This window comes from Aplidium turbinatum, chromosome 4 (genome assembly GCF_918807975.1).
Source record: "Aplidium turbinatum chromosome 4, kaAplTurb1.1, whole genome shotgun sequence".
Classification (NCBI taxonomy): Eukaryota; Metazoa; Chordata; class Ascidiacea; order Aplousobranchia; family Polyclinidae; genus Aplidium; species Aplidium turbinatum.
Window position 1 is genome coordinate 45,935,779 of NC_137475.1, and position 16,663 is coordinate 45,952,441.

General features: G+C 39.6%; 1 protein-coding gene across 1 annotated transcript in view; it reads right to left on the minus strand.

Annotated features, from left to right (window-relative positions):
* LOC145769239 (uncharacterized) overlaps window positions 1–16,416 on the minus strand; it is a 28,317-nt gene extending 11,901 nt beyond the window's left edge. The window contains exons 1-4 of the mRNA XM_082580821.1: window positions 16,323–16,416; window positions 15,964–16,077; window positions 14,067–14,143; window positions 9,965–10,160 (exon numbers count right to left, since the gene is read on the minus strand). Coding sequence (XP_082436947.1) covers window positions 9,965–10,160; window positions 14,067–14,143; window positions 15,964–16,077; window positions 16,323–16,416 — 481 coding nt within the window. The remainder of the gene's footprint in view (window positions 1–9,964; window positions 10,161–14,066; window positions 14,144–15,963; window positions 16,078–16,322) is intronic.
* Window positions 16,417–16,663: the final 247 nt, after the last annotated feature.

Genomic DNA, 16,663 nt, shown 5'->3' on the forward strand with positions numbered 1-16,663 from the left:
TCGCATTTTCTTCCGCAATAACAAACTGCAACAAACTATCAAAGGAAGGGTCCGCCGTACAACCAAATTTATCACCTAAGAAATCAATGAAGCGTTGACGCGCATAAACGGGCAAACGTTTAGCTAGATCACAGACAAATTTCCCTTCAAGGTAGTCCAACCGCTTGTATGCTGCCGCATATATTTGGCAATCTAGTAATTCTGCCCGAAACTTGCGCCAACCAGTAATGTCAGCCCCCGACACACGCGGCCCAAATCGGATACTTTTAACACAGGCCTCAGAATTAAAACCGCCGCGAACAGAAAATCTTAAAGACAAACGCTCCAATGCCATATTAGCACGCATTGCTTCGTTGTAACCTGGGGTGCTACTGATCACCAAGCTTATGTCTTGAGCAGCAGTTTTAATACATGCTGCTCTAATCAAGCTCAGTCTCATATCCTCATACGGGCATTTTTCTAACAAAGCCTTTATCTCGTTTCTAAAAACAATAAAGGGCATAGAAAACCCGTCATATTTTATGAGCGAGGCCATGTCAAGATAGTCCTTCCTTGACGCCTTCTCGCACGCTCCGTCGTAGACTAGGGGCGGTTGTTGTTCTCCCCTTGCCATCACGTCACTTTCATGCAAGGGTAAGCCATGATACCCATCATGGACTGCACTACCCTTAGGGATATACCTAGTAGTATCAGTAAATCCTGGCGGAGGTCTAATAGGTCTCTCATAGACAGGTACATTTAAGCTAGGGGCCATTAACTTGTCTGCTTCGTTAGCAGCCTCCATATGGGCACAGAATTTAGACAACACTGAGTGAGGGGCTTTTTTTGGTTTCTCGCTTTCCTTGAGATGGGGACCATCTTTCACCTGGGCGCTCGTCTTGGAATCCTGCGTGCGATAACTCCTCAAGCTATGTGTCTTCTCTGTAGAAGATTCCGACATGGCCATCTGCTTCTGCAAGCTTGCACGTACTTGTAACTCCTTAAGCTCTCTGGCCAGCTTACGCTCTTCTCGGGCTTCCTGTTCCCGGGCCTCCTTAAGCTCTCTGGCCAGCTTACGCTCTTCTCGGGCTTCCTTAAGCTCTCTGGCCAGCTTACGCTCTTCTCGGGCTTCCTGTTCTTGGGCCTCCTTCAATTTCCTTGTCTCTCGCGCCTCATCTAAGCGGTTCTCAATTTGAATCTGTTCTAATTGAGTTTCCAGATCAATCTGAGCTAGAATATGCGCAGACCTTCTGCTTTTCCCTGCAGATGAGGGAGGGACCCCAATGGTTATGTTTGGCAGGGAAGCTGAATTGACTGGGAGCGAGTCTGTTAGCTCCTCCCATCGTTCCTTACATCTTCTCACCAACATCTCAAACTCGGGGGCGACTCGAGGTTCGGAGTCCTCCTTCTGCGTAATGGCACAAAAGTCTCTAACCCTCCAATCTAGAGCCTTGACATGCTGTGATTCAAATTCTATGACTTCGTCTCTGCTTCTTAGTTCCCCAAGCTGTCTCGTGGCCGCACTGATGTCACTAAGTAGCTGACGCCTTTGTTGACGGGCTTCCCTGTCATTCTGTAGCCCTAACACTTCCTGGTGAACCTCCTCTCTACCGACCTCTGAGGGCAGTTGTGATTGTACTACTGGTCCACTCACCGGAAGCCGCGCTACGGTGGCCCCACTCTCCACGACAGATCCACCTCGCCCCACCAAAGAGCGACGGACCGGCTCCTGTACACTCCCCAGCCCGCCCGAGACCCACATACAGTCCTCAAGGGAAGCGGCACTCATAGTTATTTGATTATTTCAGTAACTTATTAAATGGAATATGTACGGTAATCAACAAATTAATCTTTTACTACTAAATTTCAGTAGGCTACACAAATTTGCTATAAAAGCTCGATAACATACACAATCAAATTAAGTAGCACACTGACCAGAGGCAGGAAATAGTCCTCGCACCACTGCCCTTACGAGAAGCGTCGCACCCTTTGTCCACGTGGTCCAGTTTCAAAATGGCGTCGCGCGCTTCGTCTTGTGGTCGGTGGGATATCACAGTTTCTTGCTCTCCTCGGACAGTTCGATCGTCGACGGATTGTGGGTCTGGTGACCGTTCCCCAGCCGCTTCAGGCAGTATAAAGTAACCGTGCTTATACTGCCCCACAGTAGAATTAGTGACTTCTCGACCTGGAGATCTGGTTTCGCTTTTTCGATTGCTGTTCTTTGGCCGCTTCTGTTGGCCAGCAATATGCGTTTTGACAACACCAGCAACAAACAATCTTTGTAGCTTCACGATTGAAGTGACCAGCTAACAATAAATTGAAGATCGGTAACTACAGACTCACGATTGAAGTGACCTCCCGTTTAACACAATTGAAGATGTTCTTTCTTTCTGGTAACAGCTATGCATTAACTGTTACCCAACCTGTCTTCTTTCTAACTTTTGACTCAAGTTCCACATGTGTTGAGTTAAGATGGTATATTGTACAAATGAGACGGGTTCAATTGTGATGTGGAATAGTCACTTCACACTCTTATTACGTCCGTCCGTTAGATTCACACATCGTAAAAGAAAGACGCAACACGTTTGGAAAACACAAGTTAGAAAAATAGAGAAAGAATGACGAGAGATTGTCGCTCAAGCGTGACAGTGCATCGCAATGATGACGTCACGATTGCGCAACAATCTGTCACAATACGGAGACAGATAACTTGGCCATAATTTCGTGAACAATGACTTTCACACAGAACAACATCACTGTTCATCATCAACAACTGAGTTAAAACTATATCTTTCACTTTCAAAAACACAAAGTTGAGCAAAAACCTAAATTTAAGATTCTGTTGCATTTCTCCTTAGCGACCTCGAAGTCCAATGGTCATTTTGTATGGTCAGTAGGGTGGGCCGTTTTTGACTTTTTTTCGAAATTCAAAAACGGCTAGTCATAAAAAGTGGCACATGCATAACAAAATTACGTGTGCAAAATTTCATCAGTTTGGGGGTGCATCTTCTGCCCCCGCAGGGCGGTCAAACTTTCAATTTTTTGAAAAAAAAGGGAAATTTCACTTTCTGTTTTAAGATAATTTTTTTTATAATTTTTCTACTGGCTAGTTATAAATTGTAAGTGGGATGTACCCAAAACTTTCCTATGTAAAGGCATGTTCGCAGCTTAAGGTTTACTGCCCCCGCATCGACGACCAAAATGCTGAATTTTCACCAATTTGAAATGCTATTTTGTCATTGCTCAATAACCAAACTTGTCGCAAAAGGGTGAGATGGTGTTAACGCTGTACGCTCATTTATGTTCTGTCCATTAACTTTGCAGGATGATACGAACTGACAAACCATAAGACGTAGTCTTGCTTAAACTAAAAGCAATAGTAGCCTACGTTTGGTCAGTTGCAGCTATAAAACGCAACCTATAATTTACTTCAGAATAAAAGCAATATGATCTGCAGGTTCCGTAAATGGAATGTACTGTTCAGTTCCACGTGAATTTTTATCATTATTTTGTTTACACAAATTTGTCATTTACAAACATTTACAAATGTTTTCAGGATGGGCATAAAACGCATTCCTCTATAGGCTATTACTCTGTTGAGGATATTGGGAGTTTGTTCGATAGCTTCTGAGCAGAGTGTAGAATTTTAAAGAAATGTTTTTGGCCATTAGTGAAATTGCTTTCCTTTATACTGTAATGGCAAACCATACTGAAATATAAACATTCATAATATAGTCCACACGTTCCACCAATACAGCTGACGCGTTAGATGCAACATATAAACGTAGAATTCTATTGGCTGTGTTCAACCATCTTAAGTGGTTCATCATACCTGGACTCCTATAGTAAGCATCCTTCCATCTTTTCAGATGATGGTAGCACTCTGGATATACGGCAGCTTCTCATGTGGCTCTGAAGTCCAATCCTGGCGTGGCAATCTCGTCCACAGTTTGGACATATGAAATCAAAGGAGTTCTGAGGCTGCTGTCTCTCTTTTCTTCTTTGTCTTCTTTGCTCTACTGTAGTTTCTTCCTCCGCCTTGACTGACCCTTTGCTAGACCCGCACGTACTTCGTAGCGCCATCTGTTGCGGTTTGCTGCGATCAGTTCCCAGCTGGCAGGGTCTATGTCAGTTAGCTTCAGGTCTCGTTTACAAAAGTCTCTGAAACGCAGTGCAGGTCGTCCTACTGGGCGTTTCCCTGTGACAAGTTCACTGTACAGAATGTCCTTTGGAATGCGCCCATCCTTCATTCTGGATACATGCCCCAACCAGCGTAGACGTCGCTGGCAGAGGAGAAGGTGTATGCTCAGGGAGCAAGAACGTTCCAGAACAGTGGTGTTAGGTATTCTGTCCTTCCAGGAAATACCAAGAATGCGCCTCAAGCAACGAAGGTGAAAGCTTTCAAGGCGGTTTTCTTGTCTGGCATAAGTGGTCCAAAACTCATTATCGTACAGCAGAGTAGCCTACTAAGAACACACGCACGGTACACTTTGAGTTTTGTGTTTAGTGTCAAAAGATTATTGTCCCTCACTCTCGCCCCGAGTTGAGTCATCACTCCTGCAGCCCTGGCTATCCGTCTATCGATTTCCTTATCTAAGGACAGGTTGCTGGTGACCGTTGAACCAAAGTAGGTGAAGTGGTCTGTCACTTCAAGCACTTCTGATCCTATGGTGATGGCAGGTGGCTTGGGGACATCTTGGCCCATGACTACTGTTTTCTTGATACTGATGGTCATAGCGAATTCCCTGCAGGCGTGTGCAAACTGGTCGAGCAACTGCTGCAGCTCGTGCTCGACGTGGACGCCTATATGCGAAATGAATTGACATATCTCCAATTTTCACTGCTCTGTACATGTGTAGAAGATATTTTTGGTCGGTGCTGAGGTCATTTTCATCAATTTCAATCTCTGGTGCAGGAACTGCTTTATATTTTACAACATGTGACAGTGGCTAGCTGCTTTATAATTGGCCCAGTGAAGCTATCAGGTCTGCTAGTATTGCCATATCTTTTATAAGATGCCTAAGAGGCAATTCATTACTATGGAGTAGGCATATTAACCATTGAAGTGGCTTTTGGAAATGATCTTCCAGGAGCTTTATCACGACGCCTTTTTGACCTGTGTTTATTGCGGTTCCATCGCATCCAATTGCCATTACATTACCGTAGCCAATTTTATTGGATCCAAGATATTCAAGAATCCCGGTACCCGGTAGCTATTGACACATTAGATCAGTTGGCTGTAGTAAAATGACCAATGAAATGATAACTTGGCTCCTCAAGTAAAGTAATGTGTTCTTCAACTGCGAAATGTTTTCGAAGTCGCCCAGCAATTTCATTTTGTTTGATGGTTTACAGTAATCTTTTCGGCCATCAAAATATATGCTTTGCAAATTTATGCACATGATTGGCCTATTTTCCATTTGAGTTGTAAACCTCATTTTTTTTCTCGCTCTTCTCACTTTGCTTTGATCTATGACTGATTGAGATTCGCTATCCGTTACAACTCCCGCATCTTGTAGAAATGATGAAGCAATAAGTGCTGCAGACCTATCTGAAATACCAGTACGATCGCATGATTCAGCAAATACTACTAAACTGGAAGTAACCTTGCTTTTTCTGGGGTTTTCCGAGGCAAAACTGGGTTGATAATCAAAATTTTCGCAGCGTTCTTCATTGGATGACGAAGTTTCCGAGCTTGAATAAGTTAAAGGTGTTTTAACCAAAGCGCTACTTGTGCCTGCTCCTGGGTCTTCACGTAAGGAACGGAATTGTTCTGATCTTGCGACTCTCCTCGGAAAACGTTTAAAATTAGATTTTGTGGCCGATTTATCATGTTTATCAATCACCATTATGCGAGTTGTTATTTGATCAAGAAGGAACTGTTGTTCTGTAACAGGAACACGATTTTCCTGCGGCAAGTACATTGCAGAAAATTGGAACACTTAGGCTACAACAACCGATTTCAAATATTTTTACTTTACAGATTCCTTCATTTGGTCCAAATTTTACTGAAATTTAGGCCCACCTCTAGAATTTGGCTTCAAAAGGTTATTCATGTTTTTTGTAACTCTTTATCATAAATATGTACTGATGTTCGTACCTCATTCGTATCATCCTGCAAACTTAATGGACAGAACATAAATGAGCGTACAGCGTTAACACCATCTCGCCCTTTTGCGACAAGTTTGGTTATTGAGCAATGACAAAATAGCATCTCAAATTGGTGAAAATTCAGCATTTTGGTCGTCGATGCGGGGGCAGTAAACCTTAAGCTTCGAACATGCCTTTACATAGGAAAGTTCTGGGTACATCCCACTTACAAAAAAAATTATCTTAAAACAGAAAGTGAAATTTCCCTTTTTTTTTTCAAAAAATTGAAAGTTTGACCCACCCCCTGCGGGGGCAGAAGATGCACCCCCAAACTGATGAAATTTTGCACACGTAATTTTTTCATGCATGTGCCTCTTTTTATGACTAGCCGTTTTTGAATTTCGAAAAAAAGTCAAAAACGGCCCACCCTAATGGTCAGTAGCCTGACATTGTCAGCAACTTCTTGACACGTAGATAGGCCACTTAATTTATAATATGAGCGTCATTATTTCGTAAACACAATTTAACATTATTTCGTCGAGAAGAATCCACTCTGTCTGTTTCTTGCTGTGCTATAATAATAATAATAATCGTGTTTTTATTTGCGCTCATTGCGATAAAATACAGTACACTGCGATCACAGATGCGATACAACAGCCGACAGAAAGCAGCGAAGTGACATATAGTCTTCGAGTCAGCTCTGCCGGGTTTTGGTAAATCTAATATCCACCATTTTGCCAAAAATGACTTTTTTGCATTTTTCTATGTTTAAAGACTTCATGCATCTCCTGACAAAAATGTGTGCCCCAATGTAGTATGGTTTTCGAGATAATTGGTGTGTAAAACCTTACATATTCTAATCTGTGCAAGAATAATTTTCTGAAACCAAACATACTCCTCTACTCCAATCACGTAACAGGCTAAATTTCATCAGCATTGCGGCAGGCTACTTCACCATAGTTTAGCCTGCATCTCTTGAGCTGCGTGAAGTGAATCTAAAAGCGTTTGATAAAGTAGATTAGGCTAAATGTTGTTAAGCACTAATTAAGCTGAATTATGTAGACTAGCCTAAAATTGTCCGTCCGAACACACTAGATTTTCGTTTTATTAAATGCCGTATCATTTATGTCTCGTCGATAAGTTTAACTTTTCGTAGCCTACTGGTGTTTTGATGGTTTAGTTGACTTTACGGTACGCTAAATAGCTTAGCTTGCATACTAAGAATTTAAAGCAGAGACCCGGGAGTACGCTACTCGGTGTGTTCGGTCATTTCTAATCAGCCGTACCAGATGCTGTGTAGCCAATGTAGTAGCTTAAGGTAGCTTTAAATGAAGGCATGGTAATCAAGTAGGCTCGGCTACCAGCAACTGATTTTAAATCGGCGATAGCCTTCAACCTAGCAGGCTTCTGTGATATCAGCAGAGTTATGCACAAATTACAGTGACGAAATGATACACAGTTTTGGGAGAAATCTAAAGGCTTACTTTAGGTTTGATTAGGCTTACAAAGTCAACATAGTGTGATCAAAGCCAACATTTAGCTTATATTAGGCTTTATTATACAAAAGCATAACATTAAATAAGCCAATAAGGCGGTTAAAGTCAACATCGAGAACATATATTAGGTTTTATTATACAAACCTAATACATTTTTTATAACTAGTTATCTGGCAAAACCAAATATACGCCATGTTTTAATAAACAAACAAACAGTCAACTTCGAGTGTTTTACCTTCGTAATTTTACAGCTTATACACAAAAATTTGTTTACCTAGAAAACTTGAAAATGGCGGATATTAGGTTTAGCCAAATCACGGCAGAGCTGCTCCCCTTATTTTGGCTTGCCATTAAGTGTCTTTGCCGAGACACAGCCGCGTTCTCTTGGGCGGTGTCAAACCCACGTCTTTTCGAACGCCGCGCTGACGTTCTCACCATTCGGCTGCGCAGCCGACATGACCGTGAATCTATGAATCCTATTAACCTATGAATCCCAACCGCTTGCTCCCCTCAAGTCTCTACGAATCTGCAAACGAACAACCCCGGCGACTGAAATCGAGACCCCCATTTGTATGTGCCGCACAACTTTTGATGAAAACGCCGAAGACTAATCCATCATTTTTGCTTCCGAGCGGACTACCTAGGGAGCTTCTTAGAGGAAAATACTCCAAAGCTGCAAATTTCATCTCCAACACGAGTCCTTATCCAACCGGAATGTTTTTGCCAAGGAAGGCCTGGAAGCGGCTTCAGCGCTTGTGCACTGGCGTCGGAGCATTTCGCTCCAACATGCATAACTAGACGATGGCTCCATCTACGACATGTGAGTGTGGCAAGAAAGAACAGATCGCAGACCATACTATCTGCAACCACGCCATCTACCATGCTCTAAAGAGTGTGCGTGGACTGCGTGAACTGGATGACGAATCAATTCAGTGGCTGCTCGACACCTGCCTACATGCCCAAACATCTAGACCACGGGTTTCCAACCTGGAGTTCGCAAACCGCTTGGGGGCTCGTGGGATAGTGTAAAGGGGTCCGTAAATGTCTTGGTATTGGCAGCATGTAGGCTATCTTATTTTTTATTGTTTGCGCAACGAATGAAATCACAAACAAAGTATATTTTCAAAACTCAATAACGGCAGACTACCATCATAATGATCTTTAACAAGCAAATATTTGGGATCATTGTAACGTTTGTTGCAATAATTTGAATTTATTGCATCATAAACGAAAACTTTTCTGGCTGATGGATGATGCTCAAAGTGGTGATTTCCTTCTCCTTTTGCAAAAACAATTTAGTCTCCACTTGGATGCTCTGTCAACGTCGTTTGGTGGATATTTCAATTCGGAACAGTTGTCGCAAGCAGTTACGATTAGAAATGTGTTAGAAATCATCGGTTAGTTAGATCGATTCAAATACATTTAAATAGATGGATAGAACTCCCATCAGCGATGCCAATCGTTACAAAGATATATAATTGATTTAAAATCGAAGGACTTAATACAATTGGAATGTCATTCCAATTTAGTGGATTGGAATGCTTGAAGCACCAAACCTATCCATCACTGGTCAATCAAGCGATTGACGTGTTGAAGCTGTTTGTTGCAACTTACCTTTGCGAAGGCGGATTCCCAGCGCTTGTCGCTTGTTGTAATAAAAACAAAAAGCGAACATTTTGGAGGTTTAAAACATGCAGGCTGCATTGCTTAAAACTCAAACACAGTTCAATCGTTTGGTTCAAGAAAGGCAACAGCAGCCGTCACATTAAGCTTATTCCATTTTTGTGTCTTATGTGTTCGTCTTTTGTTTGCTTTCACATGCTACAGATCTTTTCTCTTGGACGTTCAAGTCTCGCATGTTTTGTTTAAGACATTTCATTGTATTTAAAATTTCATCAGCTGTCATGTAGGCTCTATCCAACATCACAATAAATATCTTTCTGTAGTAGGCTGTGCATAAAACAATAAGATATTTTCTGATCAAATTCTTGGGAAGGTTAGGTAAGGGAAGGCCGGCTTGAAAATTTGATAAAAGCGGTCTGTGACTAGAAAACGATTGAAAACCACTGATCTGGACAAATCGCCGCCACTGCTCAAGGATGGATAAAGCAGAGCCTCTTGACCCTTGGGGTGGCAACGAAAATAAAGGTTCATACAAAGGTTGTTTCTTGAACACAAACAAACAACTTCACAAACAGGTAACTTGACAATTGTAAATTTCTGAAAGTGACGTTATTCTAAGTTGCAAATCAATAAGTAAATGCTTAATCAATTTCAGTAATTTACCAATGATCTAAAAGAAATTTATTCTGCTTTTGAAAAGAACAGCACAAGTCTGAAATATTAAAAACTATCAAGACATAAAATAACAAATGATTTCAAGAAAACACTGCGCTTACTTTGATGTATAGTTGCGGTGTGTAAATAACGTGGACGTGTCAGTAGAAATGTGGTTTGAACCCAGATCGGCTTCTCAAGGAAGACATTGATCATCCAAAATTCCTCATTTTCATTGTTGCAATTAATTCCTCCAATCCAATAGATCCGCTTGTCTTTGCATACCAAAGCGCCACCAACTCTTTGAATGGGAAGTTTCTATGAAATTAATTTGTTTTCCTGATCAATATGAAATGTGACTTGTTTAGATAAACAGACAAAACAAAATAGCTTCAATAGGTTTAACATGATTATCACACAAAGAAATATAACATAATTAAAATAAACTCAAACGTTTTCGACACGTACGTGTGTCCTCATCAGGAATTACTTTAAATCTGCAATACATAAAATGAAAATTATACGATAAATCTGACTATACACTATATCTGTAATGACACTCCAGAGTGAAAAGCGCAAACTGAACAAATGATACCAGAATCATTACGAGTTAATTATACTGCAGGAAACAGATCACATGAAGTATAAAGTGCAGGCATGTGACAAACAATGAGAAATTAAACACACACAAAAGGAACGATGAGCCACAGGCGAATAACTGCCGGTTAAGAGACGGATTATTACGTTTGATTTAAGGCTTCCATGATCTTAGTCTGGTATTCAGATCTGCCCAGAGAGAATATTTTGAATTGGTCGATCGAGACATTGCCAGTGCACGTTTCAAAAGAGGCGATGTTCTCTGTAATTGCACTTTTGGTTGTTAAATTTGTGTTTAGGTGCTCCCCGGCCCTCGTCAACAAATGTTTAGTTGACATACCAATGTGTGTCTCGTTTGCGTCACGCAAACAACTAAACTAATAAACAACATTAGAAGAAAGAGCAAAGTGGGTAGGCAATTTCAGTTGAAATTATTGACACACTTTAAATGTTTTATACACAGGATGAAAGTCACATAAAAATGTCTTTTTTACAAGTTTAGCTAGATGTTTGCAAAACTTGTTGAATCTTTTACTAAAAAGGGTATACTAATAAAATAATTGAAATCTACTTCTTCAGGCGTGCCTTTGGTTTATCAGCCATGCAGGTGTTTTAGACTTTATTTAAAAATGAAAAGAATCTCCATTAAAAAAGATATGACAAACGAAATCAAAAACACAAAGATTTTTTCGTAATAAAAATGTCACATTTGTGATCTACTATCAGCTATCATTGAAATTCGAATGGCGTCATCACAGTCACTCTCATTTGCTTCACTTCGAGTTGTTTCACATACAGCCTGGTAAAAATCTACTACTGGAGTATTTCCATTCTACCCCATTGGCTACGAAGCAATAAACTTTCTTTATACTCTAAAACAGGCTACATAATAAACAAAGTGCCAAAGCGTACTGTTGAAACTAGTTTCAGGTTGTGTATAAACCAAACAGTGATAGAAAGAGTGAAAACAGTTAAGTGTCTTGGAATCCATGTGGATGAAAATCTAGTCTGGTCGTCACACATTAAACATTTGTCGCTGCAGATGGCTCGATATTCTGGAATTTTTTATATAATACTATAGTTTAGTATAGGTAGTCGTGTTCAATACGGTATTACTACATGGGGTACTGCAAGTAAAACGCTAATGCAAGTAAAACACGTAAAACAAAATGCAAGTAAAACACGGGGTACTGCAAGTAAAACGCTAATTAAGGACGTGGACGTCAGACACAATAATATTATTCGCGCAATCACTAGAAGTACAAATTCAGTCACATCACTAACTTATACAAATCTTTAAATATATTACAACGAGAAGATATTTACAACTCAAAAATGCCAAATTTATGCATAAAGTTTCATATAATAATCTACCACCTGTATTGCAGGATCGTTTTATAAAATTGATGATATTCACTCGCACAACACTCGACAACTAAATAAAAGAAGTATTTTCTTCCACAAATAAACAAATCCGTGGCACACAATCTTCTGACACATCGGGGTACTAAATTGTGGAGTGAATTGGATGAATGTATGAAAAGCAAACGCCTTGCTTTGTTCAAAAAACTTTATAAAATTACCTTGTTAAATTCTTATTAAATATACTTGTTGAGTTTATTCTATCTACATGTAACCTCGTATTTGTGTACTTTGTGTTATTACCCGATATGATTCATTATTACGCTCATGTTTTCCTAGCTGGTCTTGATTCATTTTCCTACAAAACCTCATATGTTTCATTTCGATTTCGAAGCTACTGTTCAATCATGCTGTTTATTGATTTAGCTAATGTCTAACTTGTAATGTCCAACGCTGCAATGTATGATGTCAGATGTCAGGCAGCACCTTGACTGGTTAATCGCAAAGTTGTTCGGTGCTGCCAGACCTTTCTATTGCTATAATTTGATTTGTATGTAATTGTGTTTCTTTTTCTCGACTCGTATTAGAAAGACAAATAAACAAACATCTCTCTCCAACTATGAGCGTTAAATAAAAGTTAACAAAGCTGTAAACAAACAATACTTCAAATTCAATAAATCACATTAAAAATAGTTTGTTTAAATTGAGACTTAACTGATAGAATATGTAGATAAATTAAATTGGACAAAATAAAAATTTTCGATATTTAAGCTCAAAAATTTAAGAACCCGACCCCAAAAGCTAAGCCGGGATCTACCCTGTTTTGACGACGCATCATGGCGTTTACCACAAACAAGTAGCCTAGTCAGTGGAATAAATTATATATAGAACGATCGCTTGTTTTTCTGCATAAGTTTCTGTTTGACTGTTTTTAATACGTTAAAAAAAGTACCAAATTGTTGCAACTTTTCCAACGTGCCTTTAGCTGCTCATTACTTCAGGTTTTATTCGTTTGCACCAGTCAAACAATTACACCAGGACTAAACTTTTATTTACTGTAATTGTTCTATCAGCAAAAGATGGTTGAACCAAATGCATTAGAAAGAAATTTACAGCAGCTTGTGTTTAAGAATAGTATGCAAAGCTTGTCACGTGACTTTAAAGGGCGGGAAAACCCAAATTAACTTTGCGAGTTTTTTGTTTCAGCGTGATGTCATTGTGTACAACATGCGTTTTAGCAATAAAAAAACCCAAATTTTGTTGCCCTCGTCTCGCTAAGGCCGCTTTTGTTTGATACCCGTTTGCGAGGTCTCGTTGCGCATCAAGCTGTGATGCTGTTCGTTGTGACGTCACAAGGTACATATAGTTGTGGCCAAAAGTGACCAGACTTGATTTATGACGATTTTTGCATTACTTCAAAATACTGCATCAGAAATAAGATGATGCATAAAGATGATGCAACTGAAACAATACATGATGCAGTATTTTGAAGTAATGCAAAAATGGTCATAAATCAAGTCTGGTCTTAAACTTTTGGCCACAACTATATGTACCTTGTGACGTCACAGCAAACAGTATCACAGCTTGATGCGCGCGAGACCTCGCAAACGGGTATCAAACAAAAGCGGCCTTAGCGAGACGAGGGCAACAAAATTTTGATTTTTTTTTTGCTAAAACGCATGTTGTACACAATGACATCACGCTGAAACAAAAAACTCCCAAAAAGTTAATTTGGGTTTTCCCGCCCTTTAAGGATTACATAAAGCAACATGATACATAGTTGATATTGACAATATCTTACGTATTCAACTGGTGCATTGGTGGGTGGTGGCGGAAGAAGTTGCTTCAAAACTATGTGACTATCAAATTTCAAGTCTTCACAGTTTGGTTGAGATATTGCAAATACTCTGCTTACTTCTATAATCAATACAAGAAGTAAGTTAAAGCATTTGGTTAAAGATCCATAGACCTATGGCCAATAGACTTAGGCTATAGCCCATAGACTTATAAGCAGGGCTACTATACCGTTCTTATTTCTGAGATTTGTCCTCCATTTGAAGAACTCTGTCTTAGAAAATATTACTGTCCTTATTTCTAAGAAATGTCCTTATTTTGTTTTATTTTGAGCAATCACGTCAGTGTTGCAAATAATAGGTTACTTCGGCGGGAACACAGCTGAGTGCTGAGAGCCGTGGTACGGTACTGGAAAGGACGCTGGTTCGACACCGCTCAAAAGCATTCAGCTTTGTCTTTTGTAGGACGTGCCTGAAGGTGGACACGAAGATTGGCTTTCTTGCCTTTCCGTTCGCTTAAATCTAAATCTTCAACCACCTGATGTAAGCCTGAATACGATAAACAAAGTTATGTTTTTCCGTGATGTTTAATACTTTTTTCATAATGTTTTAATCTCCTTGGCTGATTGAAAGTAACCTTATTTGTTGAAGACAATTTATGGTGCATTTTGAAAATAACGCCCTCTAATAAAGGACAGTTGAATTTCCGCTACAAGTAAAAAAGTGAACTTTGATTGCAGCTGCTGTGAGATGCACAGAGTAATCTTTGAGAACAACTTATTGGTAAAAAATATTGTTTTGGTAAAAAAAAATGGTAGTAACCTAAACAGAACCGTGTAAGCACCATCTTGAAAAAAAAAGATTACATACTAAATTTTACATGTAAAATTATAAGCCGAAAAAACGCTGCACGAACTAATGATGCATGCGCCCCAAGACGGTGAGCCTCCAGCTGGGGGTTTGGGAACCAATAAATACGGCCTTGCATAATTTAAGTTAAGCTATTAATTATCGTGCTTTTGTAGCAAATTTTATACAATCAAAAAACATTTCACAGACTAAAATTAGTGGGCCCCTAAACAGCTGTTGCCCTCTCTTCTCGACCGTAGAGCGAGGAGGGTGGTTAACACGGCCCCGAACTTGAAGTGAAGGACTTCATACATGTGCTAATCGAAAAATGTGTTGCTTTTTGTCGTCCATATTGTTAAGTGCAAACGGTATAGACCTATTGCCAAAAATTCCATGCATCTACAGCCTGGTAGACACGAAGTTAAGAAATCTTGACAAAGGTTCTTATTGAGATGGAGATTTAACTTGACACGCTTTTGATACTTTTCATATTAACAAGAATATTAATGAAAAATCTATTGACAATTGGCACAATTTTAGAAAGACAAATATGGAACAGCCATCCACCTAACAATATTCGCCACAAGCAAAATGAAGTTTGTATGTGACCAGAGACACATCAGACTCTGAATGCATCTGGATCAAGCACTGCTTCGCCATGAACTTATTACAATTGATTATCACCAGCAGATGTTTCGAATATGGCGCCAAGATTTTAAAATGATCGAATTCCATGTAAAATTGTTTCCCAGGACAATTTTTCTGAACCTGTGTGCCGTGGCACACCAGTGTCAGGTTTGTCCAGAAGAAAGCCTACTTGTTTTCGTGTTGCAATAAGCTACACTTGTTTTCGTGTTGCAATAGGCTACACTTGCTTTCGTGTTGCATTGGACTACAATAAATTGCCAACAATGCACTGCGTAAAACGCTCGACTGTCGAACCACATCCACCATTTAAATGCGAAGTAAAAATTATTGTATTTCTTCTGCGTGTCACCAGCTAATTGGCAAGTCAAGAACAACTGTTCAAATTAAGCATGGATGTTTCCTCCCAGCTAAGACATACAGCAAATGCGAATCGGCTTTTTCTGCATGACACTTATCAAGCTACGAATCAAGGCTATTTGTGCACAAAACCAGACATCTTTCTGATTTCGATAGCATATACGTAAATTTACTGACAAACATTGATCAAACAAAAGTTTACTTTAAGTAACTTCTATCATGAACAGTTTTCCATGTAATAGTTTCGACCAAAACGTTAGTGAAAAACAATGTTTCATCAACATTCTTCTTCGTCGTATGAGGACAACAAACATTAAAAATTAAAATTAAAACTCAACATTAAAAATCAGCAACAGAGTAAGTCAATGTGCTGCCCCGGTAGATTCTTAAATTCGTCGGAGGGCCCTGGTCCAAAACAGTTTGAAAACCACTGGTCTATGAAACGTTATGATTATTAACAAATTGTTTTTGAAATAAACCAAAAATAAATCTACTTCACAAAACCAGGGACTTACCTTGATGAGTCTGTAGGCTTGCAGAGCGGGTATCGGATGTTGCACGCGTTGCATGTTCACGAAGTGATGATGCGCTACCTCCCGCTCTTGAAAGATTTGTTTCACTTGTGCCACCTCAAATAACAAACAATTAAAGAAAAAAGTTATAAAATTGTTGATTTACTAAAAATTTTTAGCAAAATTTGAAACGATGAATTTTTTCCCACTGTTTGGATTGCTTGAGCTTTCAACTAGCTATTCTAACTGTTTAGTTTCAATTGTTATGTTCCAAATTACATTACTAACGACCTGGCTGTTTTGAACCGTTTTCCTCCATGGAGGTCTCAAACACGACGCATGTTATTATGATAATGACAAACCTGAAAAGCTTGGTCGTGGGAACTGATCTTCGTCATCTTGGGAACTTTCTTGGCGAGATTTCTTTGTTGAGCTGGGACCTTCCTCAAAGCTCATTTCAAATGAAAAGAAAAAAAATATACTTTTATGAGAAAGAGAGAAACTTTATTTACGTCTGTTGTGAAAGTGGTACAGTACAAGCATAATCAATACGAAAAACATTAGCACCAAAGTAAACTAAAGTCCGCAACAGACAGGAAGCAGAGAAAAACTATGTTAGTCATCGAGTCAGCTGCTTCACTGTCCTTTATGTGATAAATGTCAAGCAGCAGTACATCTCGTTTGAACTGAAGATAGCTTGATG